This window comes from Bombina bombina, chromosome 1 (assembly GCF_027579735.1).
Source record: "Bombina bombina isolate aBomBom1 chromosome 1, aBomBom1.pri, whole genome shotgun sequence".
Lineage (NCBI taxonomy): Eukaryota > Metazoa > Chordata > Amphibia > Anura > Bombinatoridae > Bombina > Bombina bombina.
The window spans coordinates 1,213,606,751-1,213,632,248 of NC_069499.1; the positions used below are offsets into that span (position 1 = coordinate 1,213,606,751).

The 25,498-nt window shown below is 38.1% G+C and overlaps 1 protein-coding gene across 1 annotated transcript in view; it reads left to right on the forward strand.

Annotated features, from left to right (window-relative positions):
- PLS3 (plastin 3) overlaps positions 1 to 25,498 on the forward strand; it is a 169,238-nt gene that overhangs the window by 37,308 nt on the left and 106,432 nt on the right. Inside the window, exons 4-5 of the mRNA XM_053718738.1 lie at positions 9,839 to 9,968; positions 10,778 to 10,910. Coding sequence (XP_053574713.1) covers positions 9,839 to 9,968; positions 10,778 to 10,910 — 263 coding nt within the window. The remainder of the gene's footprint in view (positions 1 to 9,838; positions 9,969 to 10,777; positions 10,911 to 25,498) is intronic.

The following is a 25,498-nucleotide window of genomic DNA, read 5'->3' on the forward strand; positions in this document are numbered from 1 at the left end:
TATCCACTGAATGTATGTATATAAATGTGTATATGTATATTTATTTCAAAGTAAGAAGAGGCACTCTCAGGTCTTAATAAACATAATTTTATTATTTCTTCTTCAGTAAATTTTCAGTCAACATTTCGGTCCTCACAGAAACCTTTTTCAAGTTTTCTAATGAAAAGGTACATAAGTAAAACAGTTAATACCACTAAATGTTAAGTAACACACCGGTAGGGTAACAACCACAAGACAAAAAACAAACAAAATCAAAATTGGCTATATCACAGAGAAGTCTATATTAAGTTCATATAGAAGTTAATATATATACAGTTAAACTGTTAAGCAACTAGATTGAAGTGCAGGTAATTAATAATACAAAAACTAAAGAATACAATATTATTTAACCATACACAGTTTGGCCATTCTAGTTAACATATTACAGAAACATGTAATACAATAGATAACAGTATGTGTGTGATTCTAAAAAAGACTCTAATCTTAATGTATAAGATCCCTGTAACCTATAGGGAAAGATTACATCTGTTAAGAGGTGCAGACAATTATATAATCTAGATGGACAGAGTACAGACAGAGCATATACAAAGCACATGTAGAATATCTCTGTCTATGTTGGTTTATAAATAGCAAGAAATACTCTAGATGGAAACATTTCTGGCGTAGGGGAAAAGCACCAGGGGCAGGTGTAATAATCATAGTGAATATGTACAGACAGATTGTATGTGTAGCACATATACAACATCACCATTTATATACAGATTTATGAACACCAATAAAACGTTATGTGAGAATACAGGCTGAGGTATATGTATTTTATACACAAGTTGTAGTCCATAGTACGGTCATACATAAGCTGAGGGTACAGATAAAGGAGTCTGACGAGCAACAGAAAACAATGTCCCATAGATCATAGTGTTAAACTAGCTTATGCGCTGAGAGTGTATACAATGTATTCTAAGTGTAGTGAAATGCAAAAGTACAAGAATAAATCAGTGCCTTCAAGCAAAGCATGCTTACCGTGTAGACATTCAAAGGATATGTTCAGCGGTGTGTGCAGCTGCTAGTGTCTCGCTCTTAAGTACTGAGAGATACCGGGGCACGCTTATGACGGTGACGTCATGAGCGGTGCGACACGCACGTGGCTAAGAGGGTTGTCATGGCAACCAAAAACGCACAAGTAACTTAAGTCAAACATTGTGTTACGCTAAAAACGGCTCAGTTGTCCAATAGTCACAGGGTAAAAGTACACCTAATGTTCTAATGCCGTAATGTAGTAACTGTAAAGGGCACGTAAAACATACCAGGATAAAGTACATTATATGATTAAATACCATGAAGTGGCAATGGAGACATATCTGCAACAGTTATACTGGGATATATGAAAGGGGAACTGCAGGGACTGCCACTAATGTTAATACAATAAAGAACTACAAGTGTCATATATACTATGCATGAATATACTGTCTCAAGGAAGGAGTCTATAGATAGAGAATAGTTGATTCACACTGTATGTATGTATTATGTAAAAGTGTGTAATGTAAGTGTACTGTAGGTGCTGTGTGTGGGTATAGACGGAGCTACAGCAGGTACTGTTTGGGTAAAGAATTCAGAGAGGGGAAATCCAAATAAACATGCATATGGAAATAAATACAATGTGCTGGCACAAGAGGACATGCTAAAATTCTTTGAGGCCAATTAATACCTGGGCATGTTCAAACTCTATAATTGGTATGTAAGAGCCTGAAAGGTGTTTACATACATACCATTAAAACTAACTACCTATTGTTTACTATGGGTAGCATAAGCAGGGCCTTCCTAGAACATAAACCAAAGACATGAACATAGAAACAGTTTATTAAAATAGAGCATAGTCTATGCTGGTGTTTAATCCTTTGGGAACAAGTGTTTCCAAGTGGTCGATCCACTTAGCTTCCCTTTTCAGTATTTCAAGATTTCTATCGCCCCCTCTTCTTAAAGGGGGTATCCAGTCAATGAGGATGGTTCTTAGCATAGCTACAGTGTGGTTATGTTGCATAAAGTGGCGTGCCTCAGGTTGATCACTCTTCCTGTCTTTGATAACATTCCTAATAGCTCTACGGTGATTCGCTAATCTGTCACGGAAGGGTGTGCTCGTCTTTCCAACATAATAAAGTTCACTTGGACAGACCGTCAGACTACATACTCCGTAGTGTATGTAAGTCTATATCGTATATGTATAGTCTTTCCATTGTGTGGGTGATGAAGTTTTGGACCTGTTAGGAAAGAGTTGCATGTGGTGCAATTACCAAAGATGAAGCATCCTTTTTTAGGTGTAGGTAGCCATTGGTTTTTTCTCATGTCAGGTTCAAATGTTGTTCTGACTAGTATGTCTTGAAGGTTGCTAGTTCTCCTATACACCATTCTTGGAGGTGGCTTATTGTAGAAGGGTAGCGATGGATCTTGGTTGACGATAAACCAATTGTTCTCTATGGCTCTTTGTGTGTGTCTACTGGTGGGATTATAGGTAACTGTGTGTGTGTGTGTATGTGTGTGTATATATATATATATATATATATATATATATATATGTATATGTGTATGTATTTATGTATATGTGTATATATATATATATATATATATATATATATATATATATATATATATATATATATATATATATATATATATATATATATATATATAGACTTCTTTATGAACTTAATATAGACCTATCTGTGATATAGCCAATTTTGATTTTTTGTTTTTTGTCTTGTGGTTGTTACCCTACCGGTGTGTTACTTAACATTTAGGGGTATTAACTGTTGTTTTACTTATGTACCTTTTCATTAGAAAACAGTCTTGAAAAAGGTCTCTGTGAGGACCGAAACGTTGACTGAAAATTTACTGAAGAAGAAATAATAAAATTATGTTTATTAAGACCTGAGAGTGCCTCTTCTTACTTTGAAGTTTGTATCTACCTACCATAGAGAGCACACAGGCATTTCACCATATAAGTGAGTGCTGGGAACCCAGAAAAATAATATATATATATATATATATATATATATATATATATATATATATATATATATATATATATATATATATATATATATATATATATATATATATATATATATATATATATATATATATATATATATTAGAGCTGCAACAACTAATCGTCATAATAGATTATGAAAATAGTTGTCAACGAATCTCACAATCGATTAATCGGTTTGCAATTAGTTGGTCTGTGCACAACACCAGCTGCTTCATTTCAATGAACTCCTGCATATCTATATGCATATCTATATATATATATATATATATATATATATATATATATATATAGATATATATATATATATATATATATATATATATATATATATATATATATATAGATATATATATAGATATATATATAGATATATATATAGATATATATATATATATATATATATATATATATATATATATAGATATATATAGATATAATCTCATTGTGTAGTTCATTGTCTTGTTTTCCCACAGAAAACATCTGAATTACATTGTTTCCAATGCAGCAAATGATTCTGGGTAAGATATGCAAATTAAGTACACAATGACACACTTTTTTACTTCAGTCTGCTTTTCAGCAGGTTCCCTTTACCCCAAAGTATTGCTGTTCACACAGCTTATAAACTTAGCTAGGGTTAGTGCAGTGATTCATAACTATCCCAGGACAGACTGTTTCGTGGTTATTGCCACTCATCAGCTGGGAGAAGGTTAGAATCACTGCTGGGTGAAGTTGATTCCAGGCAGATTTGATTTGCATATCTTACCCAGAATCCTTTGCTGCATTGGAAACAATGTAATTCAGAGGTTTTCTGTGGGAAAACAAGCATCGGGGCCTGTCTAGATTTGTTAATAAACTACACAATGAGTTATTTTTTCTATATTTTAAACATAGTGGAGGATTTTAAACTCGCCTTTTATCTCCCCCTAATTTAAAATGTTGTTGTATTCTGCCTGGAATCAACTTCACCCAGCAGTGATTCTAACCTTCTCCTAGCTGATGAGTGGCAATAACCACGAAACAGTCTGTCTTGGGATGGCTATGAATCACTGCACTAACCCTAGCTAAGTTTATAAGCTGTGTGAACAGCGATACTTTGGTGTCAAGGGAACCTGCTGAAAAGCAGACTGAAGTAAAAAGGTGTGTTGTGTACTTAATTTGCATATCTTACCCAGAATCCTTTGCTGCATTGGAAACAATGTAATTCAGAGGTTTTCTGTGGGAAAACAAGCCTCTGGGCCTGTCTAGATTTGTTAATGAACTACACAATGAGTTATTATATATATATATATATATATATATATATATATATATATATATATATATATATATATATACACATACTGTGATATGTGTGTGTGTATATGTGTGTATATATATATATATATATATATATAATTTGTATGTGTGTGTGTATGTATATGTATATATATATAGTGTGTGTATGTATGTTCTCCTGTTAAATGGTATGTCTTTATTTTTAAAAGTGACATTATTCATTTAAAAAATTTTTTTTATATGTGTGTGTGTGTGTGTATATATTTTATTCTAGCCTGCTTACACTATGTTGCAGTTTTCTCCTTTGTCCCAAGCCTCTATGGTGTCACATGCAGTGCCCTGCGGTTCCTCTCAATCTCCTGGAGGAGTGTTTTTGCATACAGATTTTATAACCATGGTATCCTCTGCGGTATCTGCAGCTGGTCTGTTTTCCCTGTTTTCTAGTGAAAATGCAAGAGGACATTTTATTTTTCAGATAATAAGGTTTCTGCTCCACAGATAATAAGGTTTCTGCTGGCAAGGTTTGCCGGTTTCTGAGGTTGAATTCTCAGATCTGGACAGTATAATTCTTTCATCTGTTGCTGAAGTGGTATCTTTCAGATGTATGCTTCAACACGTCTTGTAATGTTATAGGAGGTTTCAGCTACTTGGAAGACACCGATTCCCCCTTGTCGTTGTCAACCCTTCGAAGTTTTGTAAACTTAATCAGTTCTATGTTTTTTCTTACTATGAGGAAGTGTTCTTGATGTGCTATGGATATTTTCACAGGAATAGGAGAATCTAGGGATACTTTTCTCTCTGCCTCCCGTCCTTTAAGGGATTTCCTGTCACTAACTCCATTAAAATGCACGGTGCCTTTAGTAGAGGTGAGCTTTCTACTATAGCTCAGAGAGCTTAGATCCCTGTGAAGGGTAGCTAGCTCCTTTTTGGATAAGAAGCATGGAGGTTTAATTGTTCATTTAAAGCAATGCCTTGTCTCTATTTGACTTGCTGTACTAGCCCAGCCGGGCTTTGTGGCTAAAATCTATGGTCAGCTGAGAAGCCTACCTGTGGCTTAGTGGTACAGGCTAGGTTTTTTAGTTCTGCAGTTGCATGTTCAATATTTTATTTTTCCTCCAAATCCACGCTTCTGGCTTTTCCTTTCTAGGATGAGACTTTGTTTGAACTTGATCAGCCATAATTTTCATCTTTCTTTCGGGAGGATCAGTTATGCCTTTTTGAAGTCCTATCTAAGATTTCCTCCCTTGGGCAGAATTCTCCTTGAGTATCTGCGATCCAGGTATGATGAGAGGCATTCTTTGATCTTGGTTCAGGACCTTCCTCTCTGGGAGTGTTGGTTCCAGTCCCACTCTGGGAACGGGATATAGGTATTTACCTCAAGTAGTAGTAGAGGTTCTGATCTTCAAAGTAGTATCCTCTCTCCTTTGGTTCATAAGGGCCTGTTCGTCACAAGAATAGACCTGAAGGATTTATTGTTCCCTTAATCGGGATCTTCTCAAGTTTCTGAGAAAGACTTTTAGGTCATGGAGTATTGCACAGATGTTTTTCTGGACAATATAAGATCTCATCCTTCCTTTGAAAAATCTCTCTTTAAAGAGTTTTTGCCCATCTACTTTCCCATGGATGGGAATGAATCTGGGAAAGAGTTCCCTTGTTCCACCTACAAGGGTAATTTAATGGATCTTCCGCCTCTATCCCTGAATGCTCCCACTTCGGGCTGGTCAGTACCAGGATGGGAGCTCACCTGGTAAACCAGGTGTAGTAGACTTTGCCTTTAATAGCCTCTCACAGAGGTCAGATAATTAAGGATTTTTCCTGTTCCACTCTCTGCAGTCTAATGTCCGGCCAACAGCAAGCTCTAGTGGTCTGGGATAGCTTAGCCATCTTGCCACCAGGAGGTTCGGGAGTGTGGATCTAGCTACTGTTGTTTTTTCTTCACTTTTCAGTGACTTGATGTATGGAGGGAATTGGTCTAATGGTTTCCATGGACATCATTTCCTTTAATTTTTTTTCATAAAATGAAAAACATTCTGGCTCAGAGGATAGATCCAAATCAGTCAACGGGATTCTCTCCGTAGTGGTTTTTTAGGAGTATCTGTTTCAGGGCGTGTGCTTCTGGAGACATCCTGGGTGATGGGACCACGGACGCCATCCAGCTGGGCTGGTAAGCAGTCTGGATTCTGTTTACAACGCAGGGATTATGGAATCGGAAGGGTCTGTTCTCCTCTTTATCATATTGGAGTTGAGAGTAATTTGCAATGCCCTGATAGCTCTGTTCCAGTTGGTCTATATCACCTCAAAGGTTTATATCAGCCACCACGGAGCAACTCGGAGTTCCCTAGCCTGTAGGAGGTGACTTGGATTGTTCAGTGAGCGGAAGCTCACAATTGCTGTCTACCATTCACATTCCAGGAGTGCCAGAACTGGATTTGACGGCGTCTCGGCAGAATGCCAAGCTTCCAAGGTAGGTTCTATGTCAATGGTTACACAGGCCGCTCTTATAGATGCTCCGTCAGTCCCTTGGGATTTCAGGTTGGCTTATCTGTTTTCAGTGATTCTAATAGCCCCTGCATGACCTCGCAGGATCTGATATACACACCTAGTGGAGATGTTGTTTTTCCCACCTGGGAGACTGTCTCTGAGGATGGACCTTCTGGTTCAGGGTCCCTTCCTTCATTCAAATCTTACTTCTCTGAAGCTGTCTGCTTGGAGATTGAACGCTTGATATTATCTAAGCGTGGGTTTTCCGAGTCGTTTATTGAGACTATGATTCAGGCTCATAAGCCTGTGACCTGGAAGATTTACTATAAGATTTGGTGTAAATATCTGTATTGTTGTGAATCCAGAGGGTTTCTTGGAGTAGAGTTAGAATTCCTAGGATTTTGTCAAATTTCTGCTTTATCCGTTTGGTTACACAAGCGTCTGGCGGATGTGCCAGATGTTCAATCCTTTTGTTAAGCCTTGGTTAGAATCCGGCCTATGTTTAGGTTTGTTACTTCTCCTTGGAGTCTTTTTATTTGTTTTTCAACAGGCTCTGTTTGAGCCTATGCGTTCTTTGGATATTAAGTTGTTATCCTGGAAGGTTTTGTTTTTGGTTGCTATCTCTTCGGCTCGAAGAGTTTCAGCGCTGCAGTGGCTATCTCCTTACCTTATTTTTTATTCTGATAAGGTAGTCCTGCATACTGCCCTAGGTTTCCTACCCAAAGTGTTTTCAGCTAGGAATATTAATCAAGAAATTGTTGTTCCTTCTTTGTGTCCTAATCCTCCTCCTCATAAGGAGCGTTTGTTGCACAACCTGGATGTGGTTCGTGCGTTTAAATATTATTTGCAGGAGACTAAGGATTTCGCCAGTCTTCTTCTTTGTTGTTTTTTCTGGGAAACGCAAGGGTCAGAAAGCTACGACTTTTTTTCTCTTTAGTTTTGGCTGAGGAGTGTTATTCGCTTGGCATACGAGACTGCTGGACAGCAGCCTCATTAGAAAGTCACGGCTCATTCCACGAGGGCTGTTTCTTCTACTTGGGCCTTCAAAAATGGAGCTTCTGTGGAACAGGTTTGCAAAGCTGCCACTTGGTCATCTTTACACACTTTTTCAAAATTTTACAAGTTTGACACTTTTGCTTCGGCTGAGGCTGCTTTTGGGAGTTGTTCTTCAAGCAGTGGTGCCTTCTGTTTAGGTTAACTTTCTTATTCCTCCCGTATCATCTATGTCCTCTGGCTTGGGTATTGGTTCCCAACATTAATTATGATGATCCGTGGACTCAGTGTCATTAAAAAGAAAAGAAAATGTATGCTTACCTGATAAATGTATTTCTTCTTGACATGTTGAGTCTACGGCCCGCCCTGTATCTTTCAGACAGTTTATTTTTCTATAAACCTCAGGCACCTCTGCACCTTTATATTACTTCCTTTCTCTTCCCCTTTGGTCGAATGACTAGGGGTTGTGGGTAAGGGGAGTGGTATTTAACAGCGTTGCTGTGGTGCTCTTTGCCTCCTCCTGCTGGTCAGGAGTGATATTCCCAACAGTAATTATGATGATCCGTGGACTCACTGTGTCAAGAAATAAATAAATGTATCAGGTAAGCATACATTTTCTTTTTTCTTCGTTATCTTGGTATCTTTATTTGAATGTCGGCTTAGAAGCCAGACCATTTTTGTTTTAGCACCTGGGTAGCACTTGCTGATTGGTGGCTACATTTAGACACCAATCAGAAAGTGCTACCCAGGTGCTGAACCAAAAATCATTTACTTACATTCTTGCTTTTGCAAATAAAGATACCAAGAGAACAAAGAAAAATTGATAATAGGTGTAGATTAGAGAGTTGCTTAAAATTGCATGCTCTATCTGAACCATGAAAGTCTAATTTTGAATAGACTATTCCTTTAAATGAACATTTAACCCTAAATAAAGGCTAGATATACAAAGACAGGCCTAACATATAAATATCTATTTTGTTAATAGTTGTTTAAATAAATTAATGGGAACCACCATGTTGAAACCTAGCTTTCCCTCATCTAATCTCTTCTGTGGAGGAGCAACAACTGTATAATATATTCATGTTAACAGTGTTTAAAATCCCATTAGTCCTGGTCGTCAAATTAAGTAAGAAATTTAGGGTTTTTTTCCTCATTGACGTTAAGAAGGAACTTTATAAAAAAAGAAAATAGCCCATCGAAGATTGATTGGCATTTAAAGAGAAGGTGAAGTCGGTAGTATGCTGGGACTATATAAAACAAGGTTATAACACAATAATAGTTATAAGGCTATCCATAATGGTGAATATACTTCTAAAACAAAAATGTGAAACAGCAACGCAAAGTTGTGTAAAAAAACAAAACACAAAAAGGCTGCGTTAACCTCTTTTAATGTTATATTAGTGCTGCATGCATGTGCATGGGAGGAGATTGGTGCACAGTGCCTTTGTAAGTACTGAACTTAGTGCCGATCTCAGTTCTAAAATCCATTTATGACCCTTAAAGGGATATAAAACCAACTTTCCAACATACTTTTTCAATTTTTTTTACATTTTGTTAGTATCCTTTGTTGAAAAGCAGGAAGTAAGTTCAGGAGCGTGCACATGTCTGCAGCAGTTTTGCAAGAATGTTATACGTTGGCAAGAGGACTAGATGGCAGCACTATTTCCTTTCATGTAGTGCTTCAGACTTGTGCACGCTACCTATCTAGATAGCTTTTCAACAAAGAATAAAATAAGAACAAAGCTAATTTCATATCTGGAATTGGAAGCTTTTTTTTTTATTGTATGCTCTGTCTGAATCCTGAAAGAAAAACTTTGTTTCATATCCCTTTAACCCACGGGTCGACAAATTGGTTAAAAATGTAGGATTCATTTATTTAGAAGGCAGACATACTTTATGGAGGCAGACTGTAATGTTTGTATATAGATATATGGAGAATAGCCTAAAAGTTATGAGCCAGGGGTAAAATTCAAGGAGCTAGAGGCTACCAAGCTCCTTGGTTTGTCTAGCCCTTTTTAAAAAATATTTCCTTTATTTCTGCAGCTTGTACAAGAGCTGAAAAGTAGCGACATTGCCAAAACATTCCGAAAAGCCATCAACCGGAAAGAGGGAATCTGTGCAATTGGGGGCACATCAGAACTGTCAAGTGAAGGCACTCAGCATTCCTACTCTGGTACGTTTCTATATTGACACTGTCTGACTCTTCAGAATTTGCTGCACAATACAGAACACTTTTTTTTTTTTAAAGGGATATTAAAGTCAATTTTATCCACACATAATATATGTATTTTAAACCCTACATTCAAAAGATTATAAAAAGGTTTTAAAAATTGCCCTTTTGTTTGCAAACTCTTCTTTATAATTGTCTGTCTTTTCTATTTTTGCTTTGGCCAATTAGAGGCAGCTATAAATTAACTTCCTGCACTGATTAACCAATCACTTTGTAGAATATTGGTTAGGGGTCAGAAAAAACTAATTATGTGAGTGCTGATTGGAGATCAGTTCAAACCATTGGTTCGCAAAAAAAATTCTTTTGAAGTGTACGGCCTGAGCTCAGTGTATTGGAATTTCAGTGAAACATTAAAAAAATAAAATAAGTTCAAGTGTATATTTATTACAAATGATAAATTAAACTTCATCTAAAATATCGCTAACATTCCTGATCTATTTATACAAAGGGGAAAGTTTTTATAATCACTTTAAATTACTGGAAAAATTGTCGAAATAAAACTGTACTTTGCATTTTTTTCAGTGCACATACAATGTTTGACATTTTATATGAAGATCATTTTAATGTAATCCTTTTTAAGGCATTCATTACACTTAGGTTGACTTGCCTTATATGCTTAGTCTTGCAGATTATTAAGTACATTTTTGTCCTGGTATTTGTTATTTTAGGCTATGATGCAATTACTTTGTATATATATATAAATTGTGTGTGTACTCTTATTTTAATTTGTTTTTCTGTTTAATTATGTGTAGAGGAAGAAAAATATGCCTTTGTTAACTGGATAAACAAAGCTCTGGAGAATGACCCAGACTGCAAGCATGTTCTGCCAATGAATCCAAATAAAAATGATTTATTTAAAGTAGTCGGTGATGGTATTGTGCTGTGGTAAGTGATTTTATATCTAGATGATTGCTGGAGAACCCTCATACACATACAAATACATCCTGTAGTGTTAATGTGCCATTTCCATCTAGTGTTCTAATAATCAGATGCATTTGTAAAACATTCTGTAGGAGTTGGTGCAAATATTGTAGTTTTTAAAGAGCTCCTGACTTACAATTTAACCATCTGCAGTATGTGATGTTTTACAAAAGCTCGTATCCATTACGTATATTAAAGATAAGAAAACTTGTACATACATTTATATGAATTTGCATAGTATTGGATATTTATTTTAAAATATGATATAAAAGTATCTAGATTTGCTGTTAACTTAAAGAGACATTAAAGCAACAGTAAAGACAGTATTTTTTTATAAATGAAACCACTTTGCAATATACTTTCTTATTTTGCCCCCTTTTCATGTAATTCAGCTCAGAACATTCTGAAATGTATTATTACCTAAACTAAAAATGCACCCTGCTGGCTTATCAGGGCATATTGTTTTCTAATGGGATTTAATTTTTTATTTTTTTTACTAACACTGTGACTAGCCTTGTCTGTAGGCTAAAGCTCACATTGGCTCCTCCAAATAAGGCAAATGGTGAGTGGAGTTTGACTATTGGAAAAACAATCACAATAAAAAGGACTTGGCTGATAAATTATTCTATGTCAGCTGGAAAGAGTTCATTGTTTTCAATGCTGCAACCAGTACTGCAGTATTACAGTTTTCAGATTAGGTTACATCCTTAACAGGCAAAATCAACTACTATCAAATAAATCACAAAATAAAGGTAAATATGCTTTGTGTGTGAATAACCTAATACACTTTAGCAGTTAAAATTAATAATTAGGACACATTATAGGACATCAATGCTAAATATAGGGGTAATAAATCTTAAAGTGAATGTCAACTTTAATGAATCGGTGCCTGTTTGTTTTCTCCAACATAGGTGTGTCCGGTCCACGGCGTCATCCTTACTTGTGGGATATTCTCTTCCCCAACAGGAAATGGCAAAGAGCCCAGCAAAGCTGGTCACATGATCCCTCCTAGGCTCCGCCTACCCCAGTCATTCTCTTTGCCGTTGTACAGGCAACATCTCCACGGAGATGGCTTAGAGTTTTTTAGTGTTTAACTGTAGTTTTTATTATTCAATCAAGAGTTTGTTATTTTAAAATAGTGCTGGTATGTACTATTTACTCAGAAACAGAAAAGAGATGAAGATTTCTGTTTGTATGAGGAAAATGATTTTAGCAACCGTTACTAAAATCCATGGCTGTTCCACACAGGACTGTTGAGAGGAATTAACTTCAGTTGGGGGAACAGTGAGCAGTCTCTTGCTGCTTGAGGTATGACACATTCTAACAAGACGATGTAATGCTGGAAGCTGTCATTTTCCCTATGGGATCCGGTAAGCCATGTTTATTAAGATAGTAAATAAGGGCTTCACAAGGGCTTATTAAGACTGTAGACTTTTTCTGGGTTAAATCGATTCATTATTAACACATATTTAGCCTTGAGGAATCATTTAATCTGGGTATTTTGATAAGATTTTATCGGCAGGCACTATTTTAGACACCTTATTCTTTAGGGGCTTTCCCAAATCATAGGCAGAGCCTCATTTTCGGACATGGATCTGATGGCCTCTCGTCAGAACTTCAAAGTTCCTTGCTACGGGTCCAGATCCAGGGATCCCAAGGCGGCTCTAGTGGATGCACTAGTAGCACCTTGGACCTTCAAACTAGCTTATGTGTTCCCGCCGTTTCCTCTCATCCCCAGGCTGGTAGCCAGGATCAATCAGGAGAGGGCGTCGGTGATCTTGATAGCTCCTGCGTGGCCACGCAGGACTTGGTATGCAGATCTGGTGAATATGTCATCGGCTCCACCATGGAAGCTACCTTTGAGACGAGACCTTCTTGTTCAAGGTCCGTTCGAACATCCGAATCTGGTCTCACTCCAGCTGACTGCTTGGAGATTGAACGCTTGATCTTATCGAAGCGAGGGTTCTCAGATTCTGTTATCGATACTCTTGTTCAGGCCAGAAAGCCTGTAACTAGAAAGATTTACCACAAAATTTGGAAAAAATATATCTGTTGGTGTGAATCTAAAGGATTCCCTTGGGACAAGGTTAAGATTCCTAAGATTCTATCCTTCCTTCAAGAAGGATTGGAAAAAGGATTATCTGCAAGTTCCCTGAAGGGACAGATTTCTGCCTTGTCTGTGTTACTTCACAAAAAGCTGGCAGCTGTGCCAGATGTTCAAGCCTTTGTTCAGGCTCTGGTTAGAATCAAGCCTGTTTACAAACCTTTGACTCCTCCTTGGAGTCTCAACTTAGTTCTTTCAGTTCTTCAGGGGGTTCCGTTTGAACCCTTACATTCCGTTGATATTAAGTTATTATCTTGGAAAGTTTTGTTTTTGGTTGCAATTTCTTCTGCTAGAAGAGTTTCAGAATTATCTGCTCTGCAGTGTTCTCCTCCTTATCTGGTGTTCCATGCAGATAAGGTGGTTTTACGTACTAAACCTGGTTTTCTTCCAAAAGTTGTTTCTAACAAAAACATTAACCAGGAGATTATCGTACCTTCTCTGTGTCCGAAACCAGTTTCAAAGAAGGAACGTTTGTTGCACAATTTGGATGTTGTTCGCGCTCTAAAATTCTATTTAGACGCTACAAAGGATTTTAGACAAACATCTTCCTTGTTTGTTGTTTATTCCGGTAAAAGGAGAGGTCAAAAAGCAACTTCTACCTCTCTCTCTTTTTGGATTAAAAGCATCATCAGATTGGCTTACGAGACTGCCGGACGGCAGCCTCCCGAAAGAATCACAGCTCATTCCACTAGGGCTGTGGCTTCCACATGGGCCTTCAAGAACGAGGCTTCTGTTGATCAGATATGTAGGGCAGCGACTTGGTCTTCACTGCACACTTTTACCAAATTTTACAAGTTTGATACTTTTGCTTCTTCTGAGGCTATTTTTGGGAGAAAGGTTTTGCAAGCCGTGGTGCCTTCCATCTAGGTGACCTGATTTGCTCCCTCCCATCATCCGTGTCCTAAAGCTTTGGTATTGGTTCCCACAAGTAAGGATGACGCCGTGGACCGGACACACCTATGTTGGAGAAAACAGAATTTATGTTTACCTGATAAATTACTTTCTCCAACGGTGTGTCCGGTCCACGGCCCGCCCTGGTTTTTTAATCAGGTCTGATAATTTATTTTCTTTAACTACAGTCACCACGGTATCATATGGTTTCTCCTATGCAAATATTCCTCCTTAACGTCGGTCGAATGACTGGGGTAGGCGGAGCCTAGGAGGGATCATGTGACCAGCTTTGCTGGGCTCTTTGCCATTTCCTGTTGGGGAAGAGAATATCCCACAAGTAAGGATGACGCCGTGGACCGGACACACCGTTGGAGAAAGTAATTTATCAGGTAAACATAAATTCTGTTTTTTTTTGTTTTGTTTTTTTAAAAAACCTATTAAAAACAGGGGCCCTTTCATTCATGAAAGTTTACATTGCACCTGATTTTACAAATACTTACCTTTTTCTCCTGAAACACCGGATCACCCCGTCTGCTTCTTCCTGCTGTACTAACACAGCAATGACAAAACCAGCTTCCTCCAATCGCAACGTGGCCTCACCAGATAAACGCTCCTGGAGGGGGGGGGGGGGGAGAAAGAGCCGTGATTGGAGAGAGCTGGTTTCGTCATTGCTGAAGGAGTACAGAGGAGCTGCAGGCGTGGGATCGGCGATCCGGTGTTTCAGGAGAAGAAGGTAAGTATTTGTGAAATCCGGTGCAAAGTGCCCCTGTTTTTAATAGTTTATTTTAAAAACCGGCACTGATTCATGAAAGTTGAACAGAATAGTTGAAAAAAAATAACATAATAAAGTATTAGCTTATTAGCTTTTGCATGTATATGTGTGTATGTGTGTGTGTGTGTATATGTATATATATATATATATATGGTTGAATAGGGTATGTTCTAATAGCGCTTGCAGAAGATGTTCCTCATAAGCAAGTGGAGGGGAGAAAAACAAAAATGGGAATGTCCCCAGATGAGTGTTGAATAATTGAGATCAAAATAAGTGATAATAAATGCTCACCTGTTAGATCACAGGGATCAGCGATCAGCGACGAGTAGATACAAGTGGTGTGTGTAGACACCAGACACGAACACCACATATGATGGAGACAGGAGTATATGCACCAAAAAAATATATATGCACCAAAAAAATCTCAGCTATTTTTCAACTTTTGATTCTTTGGATACCAACAGCGCTACTACTGCACAGCACAATACAAAAGTAAGTTTACTGCCATCTGCACGCTCCCATATTTTGCCGTGCTACCTGGCTACTTACATTTTATTATATTTTACTCCTTTACCGTTTATGGTTTTACCCATTTTTGTAAACAGACTCTCGTATTACATCCCCCATACCAGTATACCATTTTTATATTTTTATATTTTAATATTAATAAAAATAAAAATTATTTTTTAAATATTATATTTTTGGGCTCATGTATTTCTTCTGTTATGTGTGATCAGTCCACGGGTCATCATTACTTCTGGGATATAACTCCTCCCCAACAGGAAATGCAAGAGGATTCACCCAGCAGAGCTGCATATAGCTCCTCCCCTCTACGTCACTCCCAGTCATTCTCTTGCACCCAACAACTAGATAGGATGTGTGAGAGGACTATGGTGATTATACTTAGTTTTTATAACTTCAATCAAAAGTTTGTTATTTTACAATAGCACCGGAGCGTGTTATTGCCTCTCTGGCAGAGTTTGAAGAAGAATCTACCAGAGTTTTCACTATGATTTTAACCGGAGTAGTTAAGATCATATTGCTGTTTCTCGGCCATCTGAGGGAGGTAAAAGCTTCAGATCAGGGGACAGCGGGCAGATGAATCTGCATTGAGTTATGTAGCAGTTTTTATTTTCTGAATGGAATTGATGAGAAAATCCTGCCATACCGTTATAATGACATGTATGTATACTCTACACTTCAGTATTCTGGGGATGGTATTTCACCGGAATTACTCTGTTAAAAGTACATTAAACCTTTTAATAGGTATTTATTATGTTAAACGTTTTTGCTGGAATGTAGAATCGTTTGCATTTTCTGAGGTACTGAGTGAATAAATATTTGGGGTGTGTGAGGGGGAGGGGCCGTTTTTGGCGCTCTTTGCTACGCATCAAAAAATTCCAGTCAGTTACTCTTGTATTTCCTGCATGATCCGGTTCATCTCTAACAGAACTAAGGGGTCTTCAAACTTCTTTGGAGGGAGGTAGATTCTCTCAGCAGAGCTGTGAGACTTATATATTGACTGTGATTAAAAACGTTGCTCTGTAATTTTTATGTTTCAAATTTAATTATTGTTACTTTACTAATGGGAACAAACCTTTGCTAAAAGTTGTGTTGTTTTTAAGGATTGATGCTATAACTGTCTTTCAGTTCATTATTTCAACTGTCATTTAATCGTTTAGTGCTTCTTTGAGGCACAGTACGTTTTTGTTAAATAAGATTGTAACCAAGTTGCAAGTTTATTGCTAGTGTGTTAAACATGTCTGATTCAGAGGAAGATATCTGTGTCATTTGTTCCAATGCCAAGGTGGAGCCCAATAGAAATTTATGTACTAACTGTATTGATGCTACTTTAAATAAAAGCCAATCTGTACAAATTGAACAAATTTCACCAAACAGCGAGGGGAGAGTTATGCCGTCTAACTCGCCTCACGTGTCAGTACCTGCATCTCCCGCCCGGGAGGTGCGTGATATTATGGCGCCTAGTACATCTGGGCAGCCATTACAGATAACATTACAAGATATGGCTACTGTTATGACTGAAGTTTTGGCTAAATTACCAGAACTAAGAGGCAAGCGTGATCACTCTGGGGTGAGAACAGAGTGCGCTGATAATACTAGGGCCATGTCTGATACTGCGTCACAGCTTGCAGAACATGAGGACGGAGAGCTTCATTCTGTGGGTGATGGTTCTGATCCAAACAGATTGGATTCAGATATTTCAAATTTTAAATTTAAATTGGAGAACCTCCGTGTATTACTAGGGGAGGTTTTAGCGGCTCTTAATGATTGTAACACTGTTGCAATACCAGAAAAATTGTGTAGGTTGGATAAATACTTTGCGGTACCCGGCGAGTACTGACGTTTTTCCTATACCTAAGAGACTAACTGAAATTGTTACTAAGGAGTGGGATAGACCCGGTGTGCCGTTCTCACCCCCTCCAATATTTAGAAAGATGTTTCCAATAGACGCCACCACACGGGACTTATGGCAAACGGTCCCTAAGGTGGAGGGAGCAGTTTCTACTTTAGCTAAGCGTACCACTATCCCGGTGGAGGATAGCTGTGCTTTTTCAGATCCAATGGATAAAAAATTAGAGGGTTACCTTAAGAAAATGTTTGTTCAACAAGGTTTTATATTGCAACCCCTTGCGTGCATCGCGCCGATTACGGCTGCGGCAGCATTTTGGATTGAGTCTCTGGAAGAGAACCTTAGTTCAGCTACGCTGGACGACATTACGGACAGGCTTAGAGTCCTTAAACTAGCTAATTCATTCATTTCGGAGGCCGTAGTACATTTAACCAAACTTACGGCTAAGAACTCAGGATTCGCCATTCAGGCACGTAGGGCGCTGTGGCTAAAATCCTGGTCAGCTGATGTAACTTCTAAGTCCAAATTACTTAATATACCTTTCAAGGGGCAAACTTTATTTGGGCCCGGTTTGAAAGAAATTATCGCTGACATTACAGGAGGTAAGGGCCACGCCCTGCCTCAAGACAAAGCCAAAGCTAAGGCTAGACAGTCTAATTTTCGTCCCTTTCGGGATTTCAAAGCAGGAGCAGCATCAACTTCCACTGCACCAAAACAGGAAGGAGCTGTTGCTCGTTACAGACAAGGCTGGAAACCTAACCAGTCCTGGAACAAGGGCAAGCAGGCCAGGAAACCTGCTGCTGCCCCAAAGACAGCATGAACCGAGGGCCCCCGATCCGGGACCGGATCTAGTGGGGGGCAGACTCTCTCTCTTCGCCCAGGCTTGGGCAAGAGATGTTCAGGATCCCTGGGCGCTAGAGATCATATCTCAGGGATACCTTCTAGACTTCAAATTCTCTCCCCCAAGAGGGAGATTTCATCTGTCAAGGTTGTCAACAAACCAGATAAAGAAAGAAGCGTTTCTACGCTGTGTACAAGATCTGTTATTAATGGGAGTGATCCATCCGGTTCCGCGGTCGGAACAAGGACAAGGGTTTTACTCAAACCTGTTTGTGGTTCCCAAAAAAGAGGGAACTTTCAGGCCAATCTTGGATTTAAAGATCCTAAACAAATTCCTAAGAGTTCCATCGTTCAAAATGGAAACTATTCGGACAATCTTACCCATGATCCAAAAGGGTCAGTACATGACCACAGTGGATTTAAAGGATGCTTACCTTCACATACCGATTCACAAAGATCATTACCGGTATCTAAGGTTTGCCTTCTTAGACAGGCATTACCAGTTTGTAGCTCTTCCATTCGGATTGGCTACGGCTCCAAGAATCTTCACAAAGGTTCTGGGTGCCCTTCTGGCGGTACTAAGACCGCGAGGAATTTCGGTAGCTCCGTACCTAGACGACATTCTGATACAAGCTTCAAGCTTTCAAACTGCCAAGTCTCATACAGAGTTAGTTCTGGCATTTCTAAGGTCGCATGGATGGAAAGTGAACGAAAAGAAGAGTTCTCTTTTTCCTCTCACAAGAGTTCCATTCTTGGGGACTCTTATAGATTCTGTAGAAATGAAGATTTATCTGACAGAAGACAGATTAACAAAGCTTCTAAATGCATGCCGTGTCCTTCATTCCATTCAACTCCCGTCAGTAGCTCAATGCATGGAGGTGATCGGCTTAATGGTAGCAGCAATGGACATAGTACCCTTTGCACGTCTACATCTCAGACCGCTGCAATTGTGCATGCTGAGTCAGTGGAATGGGGATTACTCAGACTTGTCCCCTACTCTGAATCTGGATCAAGAGACCAGAAACTCTCTTCTATGGTGGCTTTCTCGGCCACATCTGTCCAGGGGGATGCCATTCAGCAGGCCGGACTGGACAATTGTAACAACAGACGCCAGCCTACTAGGTTGGGGCGCTGTCTGGAATTCTCTGAAGGCTCAGGGACAATGGAATCAGGAGGAAAGTCTCCTGCCAATAAACATTCTGGAATTAAGAGCAGTTCTCCATGCCCTTCTGGCTTGGCCCCAGTTAAAAACTCGGGGGTTCATCAGGTTTCAGTCGGACAACATCACGACTGTAGCTTACATCAACCATCAAGGAGGGACAAGAAGCTCCCTAGCAATGATGGAAGTATCAAAGATAATTCGCTGGGCAGAGTCTCACTCTTGCCACCTGTCAGCAATCCACATCCCGGGAGTGGAGAACTGGGAGGCGGATTTCTTGAGTCGCCAGACTTTTCATCCGGGGGAGTGGGAACTTCATCCGGAGGTCTTTGCCCAAATACTTCGACGTTGGGGCAAACCAGAGATAGATCTCATGGCGTCTCGCCAGAACGCTAAACTTCCTCGCTACGGGTCCAGATCCAGGGATCCGGGAGCGGTTCTGATAGATGCTTTGACAGCACCTTGGAACTTCGGGATGGCTTATGTGTTTCCACCCTTCCCGCTGCTTCCTCGATTGATTGCCAAAATCAAACAGGAGAGAGCATCAGTGATTCTAATAGCGCCTGCATGGCCACGCAGGACTTGGTATGCAGATCTAGTGGACATGTCATCCTGTCCGCCTTGGTCTCTACCTCTAAGACAGGACCTTCTGATACAGGGTCCATTCAAACATCAAAATCTAACTTCTCTGAAGCTGACTGCTTGGAAATTGAACGCTTGATTTTATCAAAACGTGGTTTTTCTGAGTCGGTTATTGATACCCTGATACAGGCTAGGAAGCCTGTTACCAGAAGGATTTACCATAAGATATGGCGTAAATACATATACTGGTGCGAATCCAAAGGTTACTCCTGGAGTAAGGTTAGGATTCCTAGGATATTGTCCTTTCTACAAGAAGGTTTAGAAAAGGGTTTATCGGCTAGCTCATTAAAGGGACAGATCTCAGCTCTGTCCATCTTGTTACACAGGCGTCTGTCAGAAAATCCAGACGTCCAGGCCTTTTGTCAGGCTTTAGCTAGGATCAAGCCTGTGTTTAAAACTGTTGCTCCGCCATGGAGTTTAAACTTAGTTCTTAACGTTTTACAGGGTGTTCCGTTTGAACCCCTTCATTCCATTGATATAAAATTGTTATCTTGGAAAGTTCTGTTTTTAATGGCTATTTCCTCGGCTCGAAGAGTCTCTGAGTTATCAGCCTTACATTGTGATTCTCCTTATCTGATTTTTCACTCAGACAAGGTAGTTCTGCGTACTAAACCTGGGTTCTTACCTAAGGTAGTCACTAACAGGAATATCAATCAAGAGATTGTTGTTCCATCCTTGTGTCCAAATCCTTCTTCAAAGAAGGAACGTCTTCTACACAATCTGGATGTAGTTCGTGCCCTCAAGTTCTACTTGCAGGCAACTAAGGATTTTCGACAAACGTCTTCCCTGTTTGTCGTGTACTCTGGTCAGAGGAGAGGTCATAAGGCTTCGGCTACCTCTCTCTCCTTCTGGCTTCGTAGCATAATTCGTTTAGTCTATGAGACTGCTGGACAGCAGCCTCCTGAAAGAATTACAGCTCATTCTACTAGAGCTGTGGCTTCCACTTGGGCCTTTAAGAATGAGGCCTCTGTTGAACAGATTTGCAAGGCTGCAACTTGGTCTTCGCTTCATACTTTTTCCAAATTTTACAAATTTGACACTTTTGCTTCTTCGGAGGCTATTTTTGGGAGAAAGGTTCTTCAGGCAGTGGTTCCTTCTGTATAATGAGCCTGCCTATCCCTCCCGTCATCCGTGTACTTTTGCTTTGGTATTGGTATCCCAGAAGTAATGATGACCCGTGGACTGATCACACATAACAGAAGAAAACATAATTTATGCTTACCTTATAAATTCCTTTCTTCTGTTGTGTGATCAGTCCACGGCCCGCCCTGTTTTAAGGCAGGTAAATATCTTTTAAATTATACTCCAGTCACCACTTCACCCTTGGTTTCTCCTTTCTCGTTGATTCTTGGTCGAATGACTGGGAGTGACGTAGAGGGGAGGAGCTATATGCAGCTCTGCTGGGTGAATCCTCTTGCATTTCCTGTTGGGGAGGAGTTATATCCCAGAAGTAATGATGACCCGTGGACTGATCACACAACAGAAGAAAGGAATTTATCAGGTAAGCATAAATTATGTTTTTTCCCTACCTTTTGATCCATATATGCATATACATTTTTATATCTACATATTTTTTATTTTTATCCTGGTTATCAGCTCATACTAAATAGGAACTTCCTTCACTTTTACCCTCTGTCCACAAATACAGTGTGGTAAGAACAGGAGATTCCCACAAGTATCCTCCGTTTCCATGGTAACTATGTGTTTGCCTTTCGGTCCTGAATATTTATAATTACCTCTATACACACCATCTTATATATATATATATATATATATATATATATATATTTTTTTTTTTTTGGTGCATATACTCCTGTCTCCATCATATGTGGTGTTCGTGTCTGGTGTCTACACACACCACTTGTATCTACTCGTCGCTGATCCCTGTGATCTAACAGGTGAGCATTTATTATCACTTATTTTGATCTCAATTATTCAACACTCATCTGGGGACATTCCCATTTTTGTTTTTCCCCCCTCCACTTGCTTATGAGGAACATCTTCTGCAAGCGCTATTAGAACATACCCTATTCAACCTTTTCCCAATTTTAGTCTCACCAAGGAGGAATGAGACACCACTAATAGCAGCAGGCATTGGACATTTTCATAGAGCATTTTATTGTACAACAACTTCTGCTCTAATTTTGGCGCAACAAACACGGAAGGGAACTGCACTCTCATACCGGACCAGGTACACATCAGTGGCACCCAGGGCTGAGCATGTTGCAGGGTCATGGGATGTGTACCTGGTCCGGTATGAGAGTGCAGTTCCCTTCCGTGTTTTGTATATGTCTAAGGTGGTTACATATTCCTGTGCACCCTTCCCTTGTTTTCAGTTTGTTTGGATTTGAAAGCTTGCATTGTGTGGCTGTTTTAGGGTCTCTGGTATTGGAAAGGACCTTGACGTGGTACCTGAGCTTGTCCCATTTGGCCAGATGCGGTGACTAACCTTTCCATTTTTGCTTTTAAATCTTAGCTGAGAGCTTGTAAGTGAGTGCTGGGTTTTCTCTGTGTGTTGTATTAATTTGTTTTGTAATTTTCCCTATGGTTCTTGCACCCAGACCTGTCTGGGGTTAACTGCTTGTGGCTCTGGGGACAGCACAGCTTCCTGTGAGTGCCAGTGGCACCCAGGGCTGAGCATGTTGCAGGGTCATGGGATGTGTACCTGGTCCGGTATGAGAGTGCAGTTCCCTTCCCTGTTTTGTATATGTCTAGGGTGGTTACATATTCCTGTGCACCCTTCCCTTGTTTTCAGTTTGTTTGGATTTGAAAGCTTGCATTGTGTGGCTGTTTTAGGGTCTCAGGTATTGGAAAGGACCTTGACATGGTACGTGAGCTGGTCCCATTTGGCCAGATACGGTGACTAACCTTTCCATTTTTGCTTTTAAATCTTAGCTGAGAGCTTGTAAGTGAGTGCTGGGTTTTCTCTGTGTGTTATATATATATATATATATATATATATATATATATATATATATATATATATATATATATATATATATATATATATATATATATATATTAGAGATGGGCACTCACAGGACTTATAATAAAACAGTTCAAGCTTTATTGAAGAGTTATTCTAAAAATTCAGTCGACGTTTCGGACACATCAGGCCTATGTCAAGACAATATGTCCAAGGAACAAACAAATAATAATAAAGGTACAATAACAATGTGTAACACAATAAAAAGAGAGAATCCTTGTAACCCAAACACTTATTGAACAATAAATATTATCAGGTAGCTGAACACAAGCTGAACACAAAACCAATAGATATGTTACTTTCTATTGAATACTATCCTAAATGAGGCATAAGTATAACCCATACAGATAATGTCATATGAGGGGTGAGAGGAGATAACCAGAAATGAGTAACAGAGTAAAGATAAAAGATGCATAGCATCATACATCAGCATTTCCTTAACAAAAAGAAAATATTCAGGTGATATATTCACAGATGATTGGAGACATACAAGACTAAACAAGTGTACGTTTTTGTTGAGGAAAGTCAGATATATGATGCCATGCATCTTTTATCTTCTGAGCATTAACTCTGTTACTCATTTCTGGTTATCTCCTCTCACCCCTCATATGACATTATCTGTATGGGTTATACTTATGCCTCATTTAGGATAGTATTCAATAGGAAGTAACATATCTATTGGTTTTGTGTTCAGCTACCTGATAATATTTATTGTTCAATAAGTGTTTGGTTACAAGGATTCTTTCTTTTTTTCTGTGTTACACATTGTTATTGTACTTTTATTATTATTTGTTTGTTCCTGGGACATATTGTCTTGACAAAGGCCTGACGTGTCCGAAACGTCGACTGACTTTTTAGAATAACTTCAATAAAGCTTGAACTTTTATTATAAGTACTGTGAGTGCCCATCTCTACAAAATCACTATATATTATAAACAAATATTGGCTTGCACCCAGGCGATCTATATGTATACATACATATGTAAATAACATTCATACATATATAAATAACATACATACATATATAAATAACATACATACATAAATAACTGAGATACATATATAAATAACATACATATATAAATAACATACATATATAAATAACATACATATATAAATAACATACATATATAAATAACATACATATATAAATAACATACATATATAAATAACATACATACATAAATAACATACATACATAAATAACATACATACATACATATATAAGTAACATACATATATAAGTAACATACATAACATACATACATATGTAAATAACATACATACATTAATAACATGCATATATATATATATATAAATAACATACATACATTACATTTATAAATAACATACATATATAAGTAACATACATAACATACATGCATAACATACATGCATAACATACATGCATATATACATAACATACATAACATACATACATATATACATATATACATAACATACATAACATACATACATATATACATAACATACATAAATTAATAACATGCATATATATGTATACATAACATACATACATATATAAATAACATACATACATAACATACATATATAAATAACATACATACATATATAAATAACATACATACATAACATACATACATACATTAATAACATATATATATATATATATATATATATATATATATATATATATATATATAAATAACATACATACATAAATAACATGCATATATAGATAACATGCATACATAACATTCATACATGCATACGTAACATGCATACATGCATGCATACATAACATGCATAACAAGCATACATAACATGCATGCATACATAGCATGCATGCATAACATGCATAACAAGCATACATACATGACATGCATACATAGCATGCATGCATAACATGCATAACAAGCATACATACATACATAACATGCATACATACATGCCATGCATACATAACATACATGCATACATAGCATTACATGCATACATAGCATTACATGCATACATAGCATTACATGCATGCATAACATGCATGCATGCATAACATGCATGCATAACATGCATGCATAACATGCATGCATGCATAACATGCATGCATACATAACATGCATGCATACATAACATGCATGCATAACATGCATGCATACATAACATGCATGCATAACATGCATGCATACATAACATGCATGCATAACATGCATGCATACATAACATGCATGCATAACATACATACATACATACACACATAACATGCATGCATACATAGCATTACATGCATACATAGCATTACATGCATACATAGCATTACATGCATACATAACATGCATGCATGCATAACATTACATGCATACATAACATGCATGCATGCATAACATGCATGCATGCATAACATGCATGCATGCATAACATGCATGCATAACATGCATGCATGCATAGCATGCATAACATGCATGCATAACATACATACATACATACATACATATGCATGCATACATAGCATTACATGCATACATAGCATTACATGCATACATAGCATAACATACATACATACACACATAACATGCATACATAACATGCATGCATACATACATAACATGCATGCATACATACATAACATGCATACATAGCATGCATGCATACATACATACATAACATGCATGCATACATACATAACATGCATGCATACATACATAACATGCATGCATACATACATAACATGCATGCATACATACATACATACATAACATGCATGCATACATACATACATAACATGCATGCATACATGCATGCATACAT